Consider the following 16,463-nt stretch of genomic DNA (forward strand, 5'->3'; position numbering starts at 1 on the left):
TACATTTAAATTAATAACTGAACTGAACTTAAAATGTTTCAACAACTAATTAATTGTTTTGCCACTTTGCATCTGATTACTAATAGTCAGTATTACAGAACGCTCAACAGGTTTGATCTATTTCCATATTGTTCACAATATTCACACATACAAGTTTGGTATCGTTTACTCTGATTATCCAGTTGCGATACATCATAATGAATGGAAAAGTCAAATTATTGATGATCTTGGAAACAGTTATTTTTATTAATTGCAATAACGAAAAAAAGGAAGCACCTGTCTTATGTATCCATCAAGTGTTCAGACAAACGACTCCTTGATAGAAGACAGCCCTGCAGAAGTCCCACCCCACCAATATCTCGAGCCCACACAGACACAATAAACCCACATATGTGGAAGCACTTACCGCGCACTGAAGATAACTGCCAACGTTAGGAAACAGGCGTCGGCCTCTCGAGGGCAAGCCGTGTAACACCGATCAATAACCCACTCCAGCAGTTGGCCGATGTCGGGATTGGATTCGAGCAGGAGCACTACGGTTTCTTTCGCCAAGTCGTAAATCTGTGGATAAGGAAAACGAAATAGACAACATGATGAAATCAAGTGGAAGAAGTAATTTATTTGATAGAGACAATTCTTTAAAGAGTGCTCCTTGCCGTAATTTCCTGCAGATGAGTCGAGCAACTGGTAGGATGAAATCGGGATATTTTTATTCAACGGAGCAGCAAAGTACGCACTCAACCTTGAAAATCTGAAGGAAAAAAAATGGAACCGCAATGAATCGAGATTTTGATTCCAAGACCATTATTAGGCCGATACGAAGATTTAAAAACAATTGTGTCCTCGGATTTTTTTTTTCAAAAAATAATAGTTTGAGGGGGACCAACAATAAAAAACTCAGAACTTCAAAAATTCTTTCCAAAAAATTTCCAAAACATTCTTCAACAAATCCGACGAGTGTTTTTGTTTTTTAAATTTTAATAAATATGTTTTTATTCATTTACACCGGTATGATAAACGTTTCGACATGATTCCAATGTGAAACATCAAAGTGTTTTGAACTGAAAGCTAGGAAACATCTGGAGTTTTGCACGGATTTGAAGGTTCCTATTAAATTCTTGAATCCGCAGCAATCCTGCACAAGTTTATTCTTGAATACACACGCATTGTTCAGAATCCTTGTGAATTTTTGGAAGCTCATCAGTTGACCTTCGTAATCGTTGACCTTCTAGTATTTGAAAATCTCCAGCTTTCTGAAAGTTCGTAACCGATGGAAATTATAAATTCATCCGCTTATGCTGAAATACGCTTTCACCAGAAAAACATAGTAGATCCTTTGGCTTTCATCAACAACTTGTTATTTCCGTACTTTTATTATCAATACGTTGTTTGTCAGAAAACCGATATCTTCACATTCCCTGAGACCATCATTCTCCCACTCCCAGATATATCATTCGGGAACAAGCGGCATTTGTACACAGCTTATTTATAATCAGCATCAATCATATTTCTCGAAAACCAAACCGTCGAAAATCGCTCCCAGCTGGGACTCCACAAACATGCTCGGTATTAAACAAGTGGGAAGTAGCCAATGCCAATTGCCAAGGAGCAACATCTGCCAGTGCAGGTTATCAAAATTTTCGAACTATTCATCAGTGTTGCTATTGTACCAACACGTACCAAGAAAATGGATAGCCTGACGCCCCATGACCCTGGCCTTGGGAACGACGGCGGCAAATTTGACAAATGAGTGGGTGTTGCGCTCCGGAATGCTTACCTTGTCTTCCTTGGACTCCATCAGCATATCGAGCCAGTTGTAGATTGCTCCGTCCTCCGCCAGCAGGTTCGGATCGAAGCAGGGGCCACAGCAGAGCAGTGCGGATGTTGCCTGTTGAGAAAAAATTGCGATAGGATAAAGAGAACAAAAGTGAAAAAATCAGGAAGTGTCTTTCAGCGTGATTCTATAGCTGACTCTGATTCGTTGAAGCTCTATGCTTTCTAAGAACACAGATGGAAAAAATATTGAATACATATATAACTAAACATTGAACGTAAACGGGATGGTAAAGTAATGCAACTGCTACAAAAAAGAAACATTGTTATCTACTGATTCTCATGCAGATAGATACAAAGAATCCTGTACGATGGCAGTAAAAGTACTAATGATGTCTTAACTTTAAAATATTTTCTGGTGCGGATATTGAAAATACGTCACTGAATCCTAGAATGCTTCATAATAGTAGTTTGGGCAACTAGTTGCAAAAAGATGTTTTATTTCAGCACGAGTTGTACGTTTATCCAACGGGGCTTACTGAGTTGGATAAATACTAGGAGTGCTGAAAAAATCGAGTTTTGCAACGAGCTGCAAACGCATTTTTTTTTGCTATGACGACAAATGGGCTTTAATATGATAAATTTCTAATTCACTTTACATGATCATTTTTGCCATTAAATCATGTTGCTGCAGAGAACAATCAAGCTTATTCAGCAAAATGTGGTCATGTAGCTTCGGTTCTGATGTTGATTTTCATTATACAGGTAATCTTCGATATAACGTACACTCGATATAACGTCACTCGATATAGCGTACATTTTTCCCCGTTATAACGTACCTTTTTTTAAAAATAATTTTAATTTGGGTAGTTCTTACTAAATAATTTACTAAATTGTTATGATCATTCATGTAGGGATGATATTATTGTATGGAGTCTAATTTTATCAGCTAGAGGCATTAATTACTGTTTTCCCCAGTTTGCACTATCCTCAGAATTCTCCCGAGGTAATGGATGATATTGAGTTAATGAGGTTTTAGGGATGTCTAGTTGATATTAGTCAAAGTCAGAATTGATGACGGGTTGTTTTCAGGTCTAAGTCAGCCAATGTCGAGTAAAGTATTGGTATTGTAGATCCAGGTTCGAAATATGTACCAGATTATTTTTAAATCAATCCTAATTATGTGTAGGAATTCCTGTAAGAAATTCTAAAAGAGTTCCAAAAAGAATTTCCGAATCAACTCTTGAAAATAAAAAACTGATTGAATTTATGAAGGAATAAAAAAAACCCGAAGATATCTTCGAAACGTATTCGTAAAGTACACTGACCCCACAATCATGGGTCAAACACTAATATGGGTCATTTCCATTTGATCAACATGCAAAATTGAGTGACTAATAATTGTTACAAAGTGACCCATATGTGTGGGATCAGTGTAATTTTTGAAGGAATTCCTAAAAGAATATATGCTTATTTAAGCAACTCCTAAAGGAATTTAGGAAGGAATTCCATATATAATTTGCAAAGAAATTCCTAGATTTCTACAAGAATTTCTTCGGAAATTCCTTCAGGAAGTCCTTCCAGAATTTCTTTTGGAATTTCTCCTGGACTTCTTTCCTTAGGAATTTCCCTTAGATATTAGGTCAATACTTGCACATCAAATTCTTTCTTTGATTTCTTTCAAGAAAATCCTAAGAGCTCCGGAAATTCCTGCAAGAATTCCTTCGGAAACTTCTTGAGAAATATTTTAAGAAATTATTTTACTTTTAGAAATTTTTCAAAAAATTCTAGAATAAAATTCAAAGAGGGTAATTTCTAAACGAATTTGTAAGTGTTACGTTATGTAATGAGTATTGCCGAAAAAATCATGAAAATGTAGTCTAATGCGTGAATTGTTTGTGACTGGTTGGTAGGTAAAACTCGTCTTTATGTGCAGGTTTTTCCAGTACTTTAGCAACTGCAGTAGAACAGGGCATGATTAGCCTACACCACCCTATAAGACTGCAACCAACCACTCACCATAGTCCTCCAAATCAACATCAGAGGGCCAGAAGCACCTTAATTAGCCATTAAGGGGTGGCGTAATTGGATCGATACTATGAGACGATGTGACTGACCTGGAAAAGGAGGCATGACCCTGGAATGCGGTCCTTCTTCTTCTTTCTTCTTCTTCATTGGCATTACATCCCCCACTGGGACATTGCCGCCTCGCTGCTTAGTGTTCATTTAGCACTTCCACAGTTATTAACTGCGAGGTTTCTAAGCCAAGTTACCGTTTCTGCATTCGTATATCATGAGGCTAACACGATGATACTTTTATGCCCAAGGAAGTCGAGACAATTTCCAATCCGAAAATTGTCTAGACCGGCACCGGGAATCGAACCCACCCACCCTCAGCATGGTCTTGCTTTGTAGCCACGCGTCTTACCGCACGGCTAAAGAGGGAATGCGGTCACTATTCCAAAGTATTTCGAAGCGAACGGATGTTACGAAGTTATCAAAGTTGGAAGTTAAAGAGTAGAGAAGAAAGCATGTGGAACAAGAGAAGGCGTTAAGGACAACCCCACTGTTTTTGGGTTGAAAACCCCAGCAAGAACCACCGTCATTCCCTGGTTCCGTAGTCGGTCTAATCCGGCATTGTTTCCGCCAATAGACGATCGGCCTTCTTATTGATCGAGTTGCATCGAAGCAAGGAGCGAGGAAGATCCCCAAGCCACTCCAGCGAAACCACCGGTAAGCCCGCAGCGACCAGAGTTGTTCGCTGCCGGGTCGTCGGCCACAGAAGGAAGGAAAGAAGAAGAGGAAGGAAAGACATTGAGTGGTGCAGTGCTCCCAGGAAGAGAGGCTCTAAAGACAGGTTAACTAGCTTTAAAAGAGAGTGAAGACATAAGTGAATAAAGTGTCGCAAAGTGAAGCTCTGTGGTTTTCCCTGCATTTGATTGCGAGAGTTCCTTGTCCGCAAGTTGCTTGAGGTAAGCGTGTCGACCCTGAGGCCATTGGTTCAGGGAGTCTCAGCATAGCGCTGGGATACTTATCCGATAATTACAAATTCTTGAAGGATTTTTAGATTGAACTCCTGAAGGAACTTCCGACATTCTTAGATTTCTCCATGAATTTCTTTGGGCATTGCTTCAAGATTTCCTTCAGAAATACCCCCAGGGATTTCTTCGGAAATAAATCGAAAAATCATTTTTAAATTCCTCCTCTGTTATTCTTCGAAAATTGAAAGAACTTCAGAATCTACCTCAGGAGTTCCTTCGGAATTCAAAACTTCCTCCTGGAATTCTTTCGGAAATTCTTCGAATCATTCATTTTGGAACATATTCACAAATTTCTTTTAAACATTCTCCGGAAGCTCCTTTAGAAATATCTCCGGAAAATATTTAAGTAATTTTTCGGATATTCCTTCGAAAATTCCTTTGAGGATTCGTTCTGGAATTCCGTTACAAATTCCTTCGGAAAAATATCGGCGTCGGAATCGTCAGAAATATTTTTAACGTAAACAACCATTAAAATGATTAACATTAAACGCACTTTCGGTTTGTTGTTTTAAAACAACATTGCGCATATAAGGGTTATGGTTTTGAAGATTCGCGTGGGAATTTCTTCGGAAGTTGCTTTAGAAGTTTATTTTTATTTTTTTAGGGACTCATTTAAGAGTTCCTTCAGGAATTCCACTGGAAATTCCTTTGGAGATTCTTTCACAAATACCCTAAGAAATTTATTCAGAAATTCTTTCAGAAAGCCCTGTTAGCGTTGATCTTAATTTCTAAATTAAAAAAAGGCTTTAATAAAATTTTAAAAAAATCAGGATTTTCTAAAATTTCCTCCAGAAATTCCTTTGGAATTTTCTTTAGCAATTCTTTCAAAACTTTCTGCAGGAAATTACTTAGGATATTCCTTATTTTTTTCAGCAACTCTTTCAGAAATTTCTTTAAAAATTCCTCTGGAATTTTATTCAAAATTTCTAGAATTTCTTTAAACATTTCTGAGGAAATACCTTTAGAATGTTTTTCAGTAATACCAGTGAAAAATCCTTCTGAGAATTCTTTTGATTATTTAGGAATTCTATCATTTTAGGAAATATCATTTGGATTTCCCTTTAGGAAATATTCGCCCAATTTAAATCCACTAAGGATCGCGGATACTTAATAAATGAATATTCATGCAAACGGTGCAACGAAAAGCAAGCCTTGTGTTTCCTGTGCCTCTTAGCCTCTTATTTCCTGTGCATTATATAGATATAAAATGAAGAATTCAATTCTTCGGGTTATTTTTCTTAGTAACGAACAAGTTTGTAGGAATTGTTTACCAGAAAAGCTGTTTCACACTGCTATCTGAGCCTTACATATAAAAAAAAATATTCGCCTATAAATTACATGATAAGTAGTGTAAAATAAGGATGATTACTCATGCTTCGATATAAGGTACAATTCGATATAACGTACAACTTTGAAATCGATATGCACGTTATATCGAAGTTTACCTGTAGCAGCCAAATGAGTGTTATAATGGGTTTTATGCAACCCATTTGAGTTGCATAATGATCATTAAGGCACCCATTTTATTGGTGTGGAAAAGTAGGCCATTTTATCACTCAAACACGAACTGTAAATCAGGAATTGCAAAAAGTCCATTATACCACTTATTCCCGATCAATAATACATAACAAAATTATAACCAGGGGAGTTATTTATTTCATAAAAATATTGTAACAAAATCTGTTATAAATTTGGCTGGTTAGTTGTTCAAATAACAAAAAAATATATCAAAAACATTATAACATTATAACAAACGTTGATATAATTATCTTGTAAAAAAATCTACTTTCATTTCAAGGTAATTGCCTACATCACTTATAAAAATCTGGTACGCTACAACGACGGATTTCCATCCATAATGTAGGCAATTCACTTTGGACTATCAATATCAAGTTATACTGGAGGTGATTTCCTTAACTTTTTTCTAATTTCTACAAAAAATGTAGGCAATTATTTTGTAATGAAATAAAACCGGTCGAAGAAATATTTTTATCGAATTATCTAATTATAACACACGTTGTTTTTAATAACAACCATTGATATAATTGAGTTATAATTTTGTTATGCATTGCTGATCGGGTTTTGGTGCTATTATGGAAAACCAACGTAAGAACAGTAGTTACATGACTAATGAAATGAAATAATTTAATGGACATGACATCAAATTTCTCCAAATGCAGGTTGATCTATTGCTTCGTGGACTGTCGAGCTATGCCACTTGGCAGTGCGCCGGTCATATCATCGGCGGCGGCGGCGTGGTGGTCACTTTTGCCCCGGCGGCGGCGGCGTCACGGCGGCGCGCCGTTGACTTTTATCGGCGGCGGCGGCGGCGGCGTGAACCGGCGTGGATGAAAAAATAAATGGTTAGAAAAATCAATTTTACCGCGGATTTTTGGATTAACGCGGTTTGATCCACACGGTAGGAATCGCCCGTATAAAAACCGACTTCAGTGGATTAAAATTGCAATATTCTGCGTTTGCCGATCATCAAACAGCCCATTCAAAATAGTCAATTGCCCGCGATACTAATCAATACCTGATTTCAAAATGTTATTGGAATTACCACTATTTTGTTACTCTTTGATTTTGATTAATCAAATTTTAACAATACATCCTGCTTCAGTTTTTCGTGAACCCTAAGAGTTAAGAATTAGATTTCGGTGTCATAGAACAAATTGGTAATAACGTTTTTCGAAAGTTATTTCCAATTTAGGTTTTAGATACACTTCAGTCGTTTTGATCTCAAAATAACTAAGTTTCAGAAAAAATCTAATATTTTCCTGAAATTTGCCTAAATATGCCAACAAAGCTCTTTGTGGAGTTTCTTAATGAATTTCTGGAGGAAACTATGATTTTTTTTAATTTTCATTAGGAATTCCTTCGTAAAATCCTATGACAATGTCTGCAGAATTTTTCTATTTTAGGAAGAATAATCCAGTCAGGTTCTCTTTGGGAAATTCCTTTAGTAAAACATAAAATATTCCTGCAGGAATTCATTCGAAATTTATTAAAGAATGAACTATTTTATGATGGAATTCCTAAGAGAATTTTCTAAAGGACTTTCCGAGAAAATTCTTGAAGTAGTGTTGGAAAATGTAGTAGGAACCTTTTTAGAAAATTTTGAGCAAATCCCCACAGACATTTCAAAGGAATACCTAACAGTATTGCTGGTCTCTCTTCCTGCATACGCACCATATGTCCAACCCACTATAATCTGCCTTATTTTATCAACCTGCCTATGTCTACATTTTTGTATGTGTACTTGGCTTAACTCGTGGTTCATTCATTCATCTGCTCCATTTACCATTTTCCACCACGCTGGCAAGTATTGAGCACAGTATTTTCAACTCAAACACTTTGAGAATTTGATAAGCTGCATCTTTTGACGTCCATGATTCATGGCCGTACAGGACGACTGGACGAATTAACTATGTGTACAGAGCTAGTTTTGTCAGTGTCTGTAGGTAGCTTCGTGAAGTTACAAAAGAATTTTCTGGAGGAATTTTCAAAGGATTACCCTGAGAAATTCTTTATTAAATTGCTTAAAGTGGTTTTGGAAGAATTCCTATGTGAATTTCAGGAACAATTATTGTCAAGGAACTTGCTAAGGAATTCCTAGAGGAATTACTAAAAATAATTTCCGAAGGAATATCAAATTGATTTTCAAAGAAATTCCAAAGCGAAATTCCGAAGTGGACAGAAATTTCCGAAGTAATCCGTTAATGAATTTCTGAAGGAGTTTTTAGAGATTTGGAATTATGAAACAATTTCCTAAGGAACTCCTAAAACATTCTCTGTAGATATTAAAAAAAAAGGATTCTCAGAAGGTATATCCGAATTTCTGAACGAAGTCTTGACGGAATGCCCAAAGGAATTTTCGGAGATATCTAAGACTGTCAGAAGTTTCTACAGGAGTTACTTCGAAAAAAACCTGCGAAAAAATATTACTTCAGGAACTTGTTCAGAAATTCTTAAGGAAATTTCGTCCTAGAACTTTTCAAGGAATTCCAAAAGAGTTCTTAGAAAAATTTCTTGAGGAATTTTCGGGAAAACACCTTAACGATGTTCCCAAGGTTTTCTTAAACATATTTCTGAAGGAACTAATTCCTGAGAGAAATTTCCGAATATAGCTGAGAGAATTTTCGAAAGACTTTCTGGAATTCGTTTCCGGAGGAAATTCCTGAACGAATCTCCATATGATTTTTTGGAAAATTCTGGGAAGTCCTTGGGAAATTTTTCTTAATTTCTGAAATTCTTGGAATTTTCGCGAGGAATTCTTTGGACATACATATAAGCGAAATTCTTCGAAATTTAACGGAAATTTCTTCAGCAGTTCTAATGAAAATTCTTTGGAATTATCTATGAAAAAAAAAAATTTGAAAACTTTCACGAGAAATTATTTGAATTTACCACCAAAAACTCTTTGAGTTTTTACAAAAAAAATATTGCAATTCTTGTAAGAAAGCATTAGTAATTTTCATGAAAATTTATTTTATTTTCTTACGATAAATTCACCACAAATTCAACTGAAATCTTCCATAATTTCCACCGAAAATTGTCTGGAAAACTCGTTGGAACGTCCATTGGATTTTTTTTGAAATTTCTTCAGGAAATCGCTCCTACTTTGCAAGAGAAATGTCAAAATATCGTAGGAAACCTTTAGCATGGTTTCAACGGAAATAATTCAAAATTTTCTCGGAAAATTACTCGACATTTTAACGGGAAAACTTTTGGAATTTGGAAAAATTTCTTGAGATTTCAACGGAATGGCATTTTCAAGAAAAATATCGGAATTATCACGGAGAGTTCTTTGGAGTATTACCTGTTATAAATTCTGAAAATTCTTCGGTTTTCTACAAATTTGAACCGGCATGAAGAATTGTAATTCAGATGCATGACAGTGGCGCAGTGGCGCGCCTATGCAAGTGCCGGTGGCGGTGGCGCACACCTCTAGGAGGAATCAAATCCAACAGAAATTAAATTAATTGGCTTCGAGATTTGTTTCAAGAGCTATGGACAGATGATTGAATTTTATTTCGTTGACATTGAGTTGGATTTTATTCAGTTTCATTTTGTTAGGTTTGAAATTTGAATTTTACTGTAGTGTTCACAATGGATTTGTATATTTGAATTGCTGAAAACGTGGTTGATTTCCAATTTTTTCCAATCACTTATGACATTTTGTTAAATTTGAAAAAGTCTACGTGGTCGGGGTTCAGCCAAACCGCACCAAGCGGCTTTTCGACTGACTTGTAATATTTTGCTCGTACAAGGACAACGGAAATAGTTTCATATTAATTTAAGCATACATTTGCAGTAGTATATCCTTAGTTATGAGGTTGAGGGATATTCGATGCGATTTGCGATCAATTAAATCTGCTAAACGAAAGTTTGAGCAGAAAAATCGGTAATTTTTCATTGGCGCTTGGTGTGATTTGGCTGAACCCCGACCACGTAGACTTCAAGGGGATGAGGGAGGGGTTTTGGAAAAGTCTACTAGGGGGGAAAGGTGGGTGGGTTTGAAAATGTGAAAATTCGGCCTACGCGGTTTGTGGGAAGTTGTTTAGAAATACTTCCAAAATCTATTAAAGTAGTTCAAACGAGAATTATTTTCGAAAATCCATTCAGGCTCTCTTTTAAAAATGCCTTCGGAAATATATTTAGAAATTCCTGCACAAAACCCTCCAGGAATTTCTTCAAAAACTTCTCCAAAAATTCATTTAAGAGCTCTTCTTAAAAAATTTCCTTGAATAATCTAAAAAAACTCCACCAAGAATTCCTTTGGATATTTCACCAGGGATTTCTTTAAAAGTTTCTTCGAAAAGCCTCCCGGATTCCTTCTTAGATTTCTTCCAGGAAATTCAATTCAAATTAATCAGATAATGAAATAGTTTTGGGTGGAGTTGCTAATTGAATTTTTGAAAAAATAAAACAAATAAATTAAACAACTAACACTGAACAAATCCGAAGGTATTACTGAAAGAATTTCGTAAAGAACCCATGAAGGCATTTTCGATGGAATTCCTGCAGGAAGTTCTGGAAGAATTCTCGAAGAATGTTTGAAAGGAATTGCTGGAAGAAGCTCTGAAAAAATTCCTTAGGAAAATTTGAAAGAAATCCCTTATGCAATCTCTGGAAGAATTTATTTGAAGAATTCATAGAATAATTGCTGAAAAAATTCATGAAGAGGTATTCATTTAAAAAATTGAAGAGTTGCTAAATTGTTTTTGAAGAAACTCCAAATGGAATTTCTTGAGAGATTTATTAAGAAATATTCGGAGGAATCGCTAAAGAAACTTCCGAAATAATTCCTTAACGATTCTCCTAAGGAATTCTGGAAATTTTGTAAGACATTTAAGGAAGAACACATAAAGTAATTTTCCAAGGTTTTTTATTGAAACTTTTCGGAGGAATATCTGGAGGAATTTACTAGGAAATATACCAAATGGTTTTGGCGCTTTGGGGATGTATTCAAGCCTTCACAAAAGCTTATGTGCCACAACAAACATAATTTGCGAGTCACCTACAGGCAGTGTTGTCTTACACTCTGTGCAAGAAATTCTGCTCTTTGATTTTACTCCATCTAAACGAGGGGCATTTAGAAAACTCAAATAGCCTTCTATTAGTTGCACTTACCGTGAGGCACCATCACTTGAGGTAGATTTGAAATTGAATTCTGACGAGTTCCACCTCAACAACATTCTAACAACTAACTAACAACAACAATCATAACACGAGTTTAGTACTATTCCAATCAATGCCACCACGTTGTATTGTCTTACAAATACGTATTTCGTCTCTGTAAGACCATCTTCAGTGTCTCTTATTTTACTCGACTCGACTAAAGTTAATTGATTTTTTTTATTGCGATTAGTCATCGGCGTGGCAAAATTATGATCGGCGGCGCGCCGACCCAAAATCGCCGGCGGCGGCGGCGTGAGTAAAACCACCGGCGGCGGCGGCGCGGCGCGGCGGCGCACAGGTCTACTTGGCACTACAACATGGAATACAAAGTTTATCTGCAGCAGCATGATTTATTGGTAAGAATTATCATGTAAAGTAAATTAGACTGTACCATTTTGGTACAAAACTATCATAGTAAAGCCCTTGTTCCTTCATTGCAAAAAATGGCGTGTACAAATCTTTTCTTCTCAGTCTATTTTTTCAAGTTTGATTATAGATATTCACCATGCAGGGAGAGAAAAGAAAAATAATTGTGCATAGTCCTGCAAAATAGATCTGCGTCAAAAACCGAATTTCGCCTTTCATTCAGTCCCATGATGATGGTCCATTTACGTTTTGGCCAGATTAAGTCAGCTGGCGTTACAGTAAGGAAGTGCTACAATGGTACAACGAGAGTGGGATCCAGTTCATCCCAAAAGAGCTGAATCCATCGAACTGTCCTTAGTTCCATCCAATAGATAGTGGACGATTAGGCAGAAATTTGAGATGAAGGGAAGAATCACCACTAACCAGTGACATTGGCCATATGAAGAATTGGTGGAATCAGCTAGCCAAAATCATGACTAAAAAAGCGGCAACAACAGGAAAGTGCGAAAATTTCTTCGAAATAATTATGCATGATTTGGTGCAGTTAAGCAGCAACAAATTTTATTCTTTTCTTCTGTCTCCGCCTGCTCAAAATTTCCTGTCCAAATTTCATTATGTAAGGGGACATTTCCAATTTTCACCCAAAAAATAGAATTTTGAACTTTCATAAAAAATCCTCCTTCCGTTTTTGTTTTTGATTGATCTATAAATTTTAGAGGTAATATTTCTTCTTTGTTCAAAGTAAAAAGTTGACACTCGATAGTTGTGGTGAGGCCTTGCCTTAATTAGCGAACGATTACTGCACCAGAAAAATAATTTAAAGAGTGATAAACATATTAAATTAATATTTAAAACTATCCAATTATTTACTAGATCAATCCAATTCCCTGGTAATTCTGGGTTTCCTATGTTTCTAGATTACGTGGTCACTCCGTAATTAATATTTGCTCTAGTCTCATTTTTTTACGGTGAATGCCATTTTATAAATATCACTGCACAAGAAATATAAGAAATATCTCCAAGCACTAATAAATATCTCAAAACTATTCAACTAAACTAAACTAAATCTTGCGTGCTTATAATCTGTTGCTAATCAATTTATTAGGGCCTAGGGGTTTAAATTGAAAGTCATAACATTACTTTAACAGGACGCATAGTATGATACAACTACGATATAATGAGAATGCAATGGAATCTGCTTGAAACAGACAAATATCGAGGGTGCAGGACATGCATCGTTTCGAACTAATGGGTTTCTATGTCGTTAATTATCATGTCTTCGAATAATTATAACCGAAAGGGTAACGAATAACTTGGATTAACATAATTCCTACTGTTAACGGCAGATATCATTTTCCCCATACATACCAACAGAGCACTATATTGCAGCTTTTCCTCGTCCGCCGAAATGCTACTAATGGTACTGCTGCTAACCGCGTGATGACTTGTTCCACCGCTGCCACCACCCACCACGCTGCCGAACGGGATGGAATGCGTGCCACTCCAAGAGGTGAATAAATTAACCAGATTTCGCTTCAATTCGCGGGACAGCAACGTGACACACGATTCCAGCGAAAAGTTTTTAATCATTTTCCGAATGAAGTCGCAGAAATGAGTTTTCACCTCGCGCATGCTGCTATTATCCTTGTCGGTTTCCGCTTCCAGATAGAGCCGCGCACCGTCTATGTACTCGACGAAGGTCGGATGAAGCGACATGCTTTCCCGCTCCAGCACAAACTGGCTGATTCCAAACGTACCGTTTTCGACAATTTTCTCCAGCACCCTGACCAGTTGAAGCCTCAGCGCGTCACGGCGCCGCCGGCGACGCATGTTCTCTTGTTTGCGGTCTATTGCCTCACGGATGTACACCACCAGCTCCTCCATCAAATCTCTGCGTGGGAAATGTGAAAGCAAGGAAATTAGTCAGGGTAATCGTTTACAACATTTTGGCTTAAATATAAAAGGTATATTTAAGAAAATGTTAAAATTGTTGATGAAGATGTCTGAAGTTCAGAATCTGAACTGTTAATAAAAATTAAGTTTAGCAGCAATGGTGAAATTTGACGGCTGACATGACGGCTTGCAAAGCAAATTTTCTAACAAGAATTGCACTCAAGTTGCATTATATTTTTTAATAAATTTTAATAAAGGGTTAATTTTGTTGTTGCTTTTCTTAGAAAATTTATATTTTTGACATAAAATGCTTTAATAATGGGTTACTTAGAAAGCTGCCTCAATAAGCGAATGGACTTACTTCAGAGCGTCGTGGTTTATCATTCCAAGCGCGTTAACGGCAGCATCCCGGATATCGGACACTTCACAGCGTAGCAGCGGGATGACGAGTTTGTAGAGAGCCACCGGCGAAGCCGCCGTACCGCTGGATTTATCGCTACGATCCGCCGACAACGAATCCGGTGACGAGCTGTAAATAGTGGAATAGGAGGAAACAACGGAAATGTGGGTTAGAGTTACATTGCAAGCAAATTCTCACTTGCCGTAAAATGGTTTATCTAGCGATGAAGCAAATGAACTGGCAAGGAAATAATAGTGTAGTAACATTATCGTTTCGGCGTGCGGCGATGTGTTGAATGTAAATGTTTGACTATTCTAATTGTTTGTAGAAGCAATTGAATGAATTTGAATCAATGAATCAATGTTCGAATTACAAACCATGCATAACACCGCCGTACCCAATTCCGATGGATTGCAAATTCGTGTATACGATTTGCATTAGATTTGCAAAGACAATCCTAGTCGACACCAAATCAAACCTAATAGTGCTCATCCTGTCCAAAATGAATGTGTGTTCCCTGAATTATAGGATTGTAAACAATTACTGAAGAGTAATTTAAGGACAAATGTACCCCTATTGTAAGCTGTTCTTAAAACGCTAAAGAATTATAAGCCAAGAACCCCGCCAAATGGATACAATCGAGTACGCCTTGACAGGTTTTCCATTGACCAACGCAAACGTATCCATTGTGCTCAACTCTTTATACGTACATACCGTATTGATTCATATTCCGAACGCTTTAGCACATTTTTCACTTAGGATGTCTCTATGACACATGAAATAAAATATTTTAATTGATCAATTGTTTCCATCGGATACCGAAAGAATAGAAAATTCATATAAACGCTTGATAATCACATTTTATCGATTGTAACTATCAATACTAAATGATTTTATTCTGCCAAACTTTGTCTCAAATTCCGAACACTTTTATTAAATTCGTTAAATCCACTAAAATACAAAATTCAACGTTTTCTTTTTTTGTCTTTATTAGAGAGGCTTGCAGCTCTTGGCTGGCTCGCTTCCAAAGGTTTTCTCATTGGTGGACAATTATAATGTCTTTGATCTGTACGCCTGCCGAGGAAATTCGTTTGTTTATGCAATACTAATGAAATATTTTAGATAAATCTCCATGTCACAACTGTTCGGAATATGAAACAAAACGGTAGAAAATAGAAAAAAAATCGCAATTACTTTGTGATTTAATAATGTAATTAATAAACAAAATTAGCTGTTTCTAAAACCAGATGCATCTATTTAGTTGTGATGTGTTTATAAAATTAAAATATCACAGATATCGAAATCGGTTCCACATCCTTATACATTCATCATATAAATGTATATTCATTTGGGGTTTCCTAATCAAATATCCGAAATCTTCTGACAAGCCGTTGAACCTATACATCCCACTGAGTCAATTGATGTGTATTACTTAATCACATTTCAATAGATTGCGAGATCTCTACAGCAGCTTGATGAATAATTTCAATTATTTCGTGTGAATGATAATTTGAACGTAATTTTAGCTATGTCCGCAAGCTACATACGAAACGCACCAGCGGTTTCAATGATTTGATCTTTATCTTGACAACAAAGAGTAGGGGGTATGTAAAAATAGTTTACTAATTCTGAGGCTTTATTGCTAATTGTTCAGAACCTGATTTCGAATTTTGAGCCCATTAAATGCAAGCTGTTGTTACGTCAAGCAAAGAGCTCGAAGGAAACTAGTTATGTCGTTATAGTAATGAAAGACAAGATGATATGAACAACATTGCTTCTAGAGGTCATATCCACCAGACATGTCCAAACACATCACAGCATCGACACTCAATTTTCAATACTAACTCGTGTCATTTATGTTGTACCAGCACCGTTTTTAGCAAGGGAAAAAATATGTGCACGAGCCAATGCAGTGCTTACGGTTACGTCGTCAACAACAGACTTTCTCACTCAGCTGTGTGTTCCAAAACGACAAATTTTTAGGAAATCAAATAACCATGCGCCTCCATTGGATCGACAAGTGGTCGGGGTTCAGCGAAACCCCATCAAGCGTCTTTTCAACTGACTTGTGATTATTTGTTCGTAGAATGAAAACGGAAATCAGTTCATATCAATTAATTCGATCATTATAATTTTGTTGTTGGATATCCTCAGATACGATACGTGATCGATTGGATATACTTCACGAAAACTTGTGCAAGAAAACGGGTATTTTTTTTATTAGCGCTTGATGTGATCTGGCTGAACCCCGACCAAGTGAACGAGCAAAGGAGTAATTCTCGCTGAGACCCGGCTACTATTTGCAC

At 36.6% G+C, this 16,463-nt stretch overlaps 1 protein-coding gene across 2 annotated transcripts in view; it reads right to left on the bottom strand.

Annotated features, from left to right (window-relative positions):
- The window catches only part of LOC134210954 (protein furry), a 393,572-nt gene that overhangs the window by 275,609 nt on the left and 101,500 nt on the right, over window positions 1–16,463 (bottom strand). For both annotated transcript variants that reach the window (XM_062687409.1, XM_062687410.1), the window contains 4 exons: window positions 14,119–14,286; window positions 13,233–13,755; window positions 1,778–1,888; window positions 407–561 (listed from right to left, as the gene is read on the bottom strand). In XM_062687409.1, the coding sequence (XP_062543393.1) occupies window positions 407–561; window positions 1,778–1,888; window positions 13,233–13,755; window positions 14,119–14,286 (957 nt within the window). The remainder of the gene's footprint in view (window positions 1–406; window positions 562–1,777; window positions 1,889–13,232; window positions 13,756–14,118; window positions 14,287–16,463) is intronic.

The sequence above is a fragment of the Armigeres subalbatus genome, chromosome 2 (genome assembly GCF_024139115.2).
Source record: "Armigeres subalbatus isolate Guangzhou_Male chromosome 2, GZ_Asu_2, whole genome shotgun sequence".
Classification (NCBI taxonomy): domain Eukaryota; kingdom Metazoa; phylum Arthropoda; class Insecta; order Diptera; family Culicidae; genus Armigeres; species Armigeres subalbatus.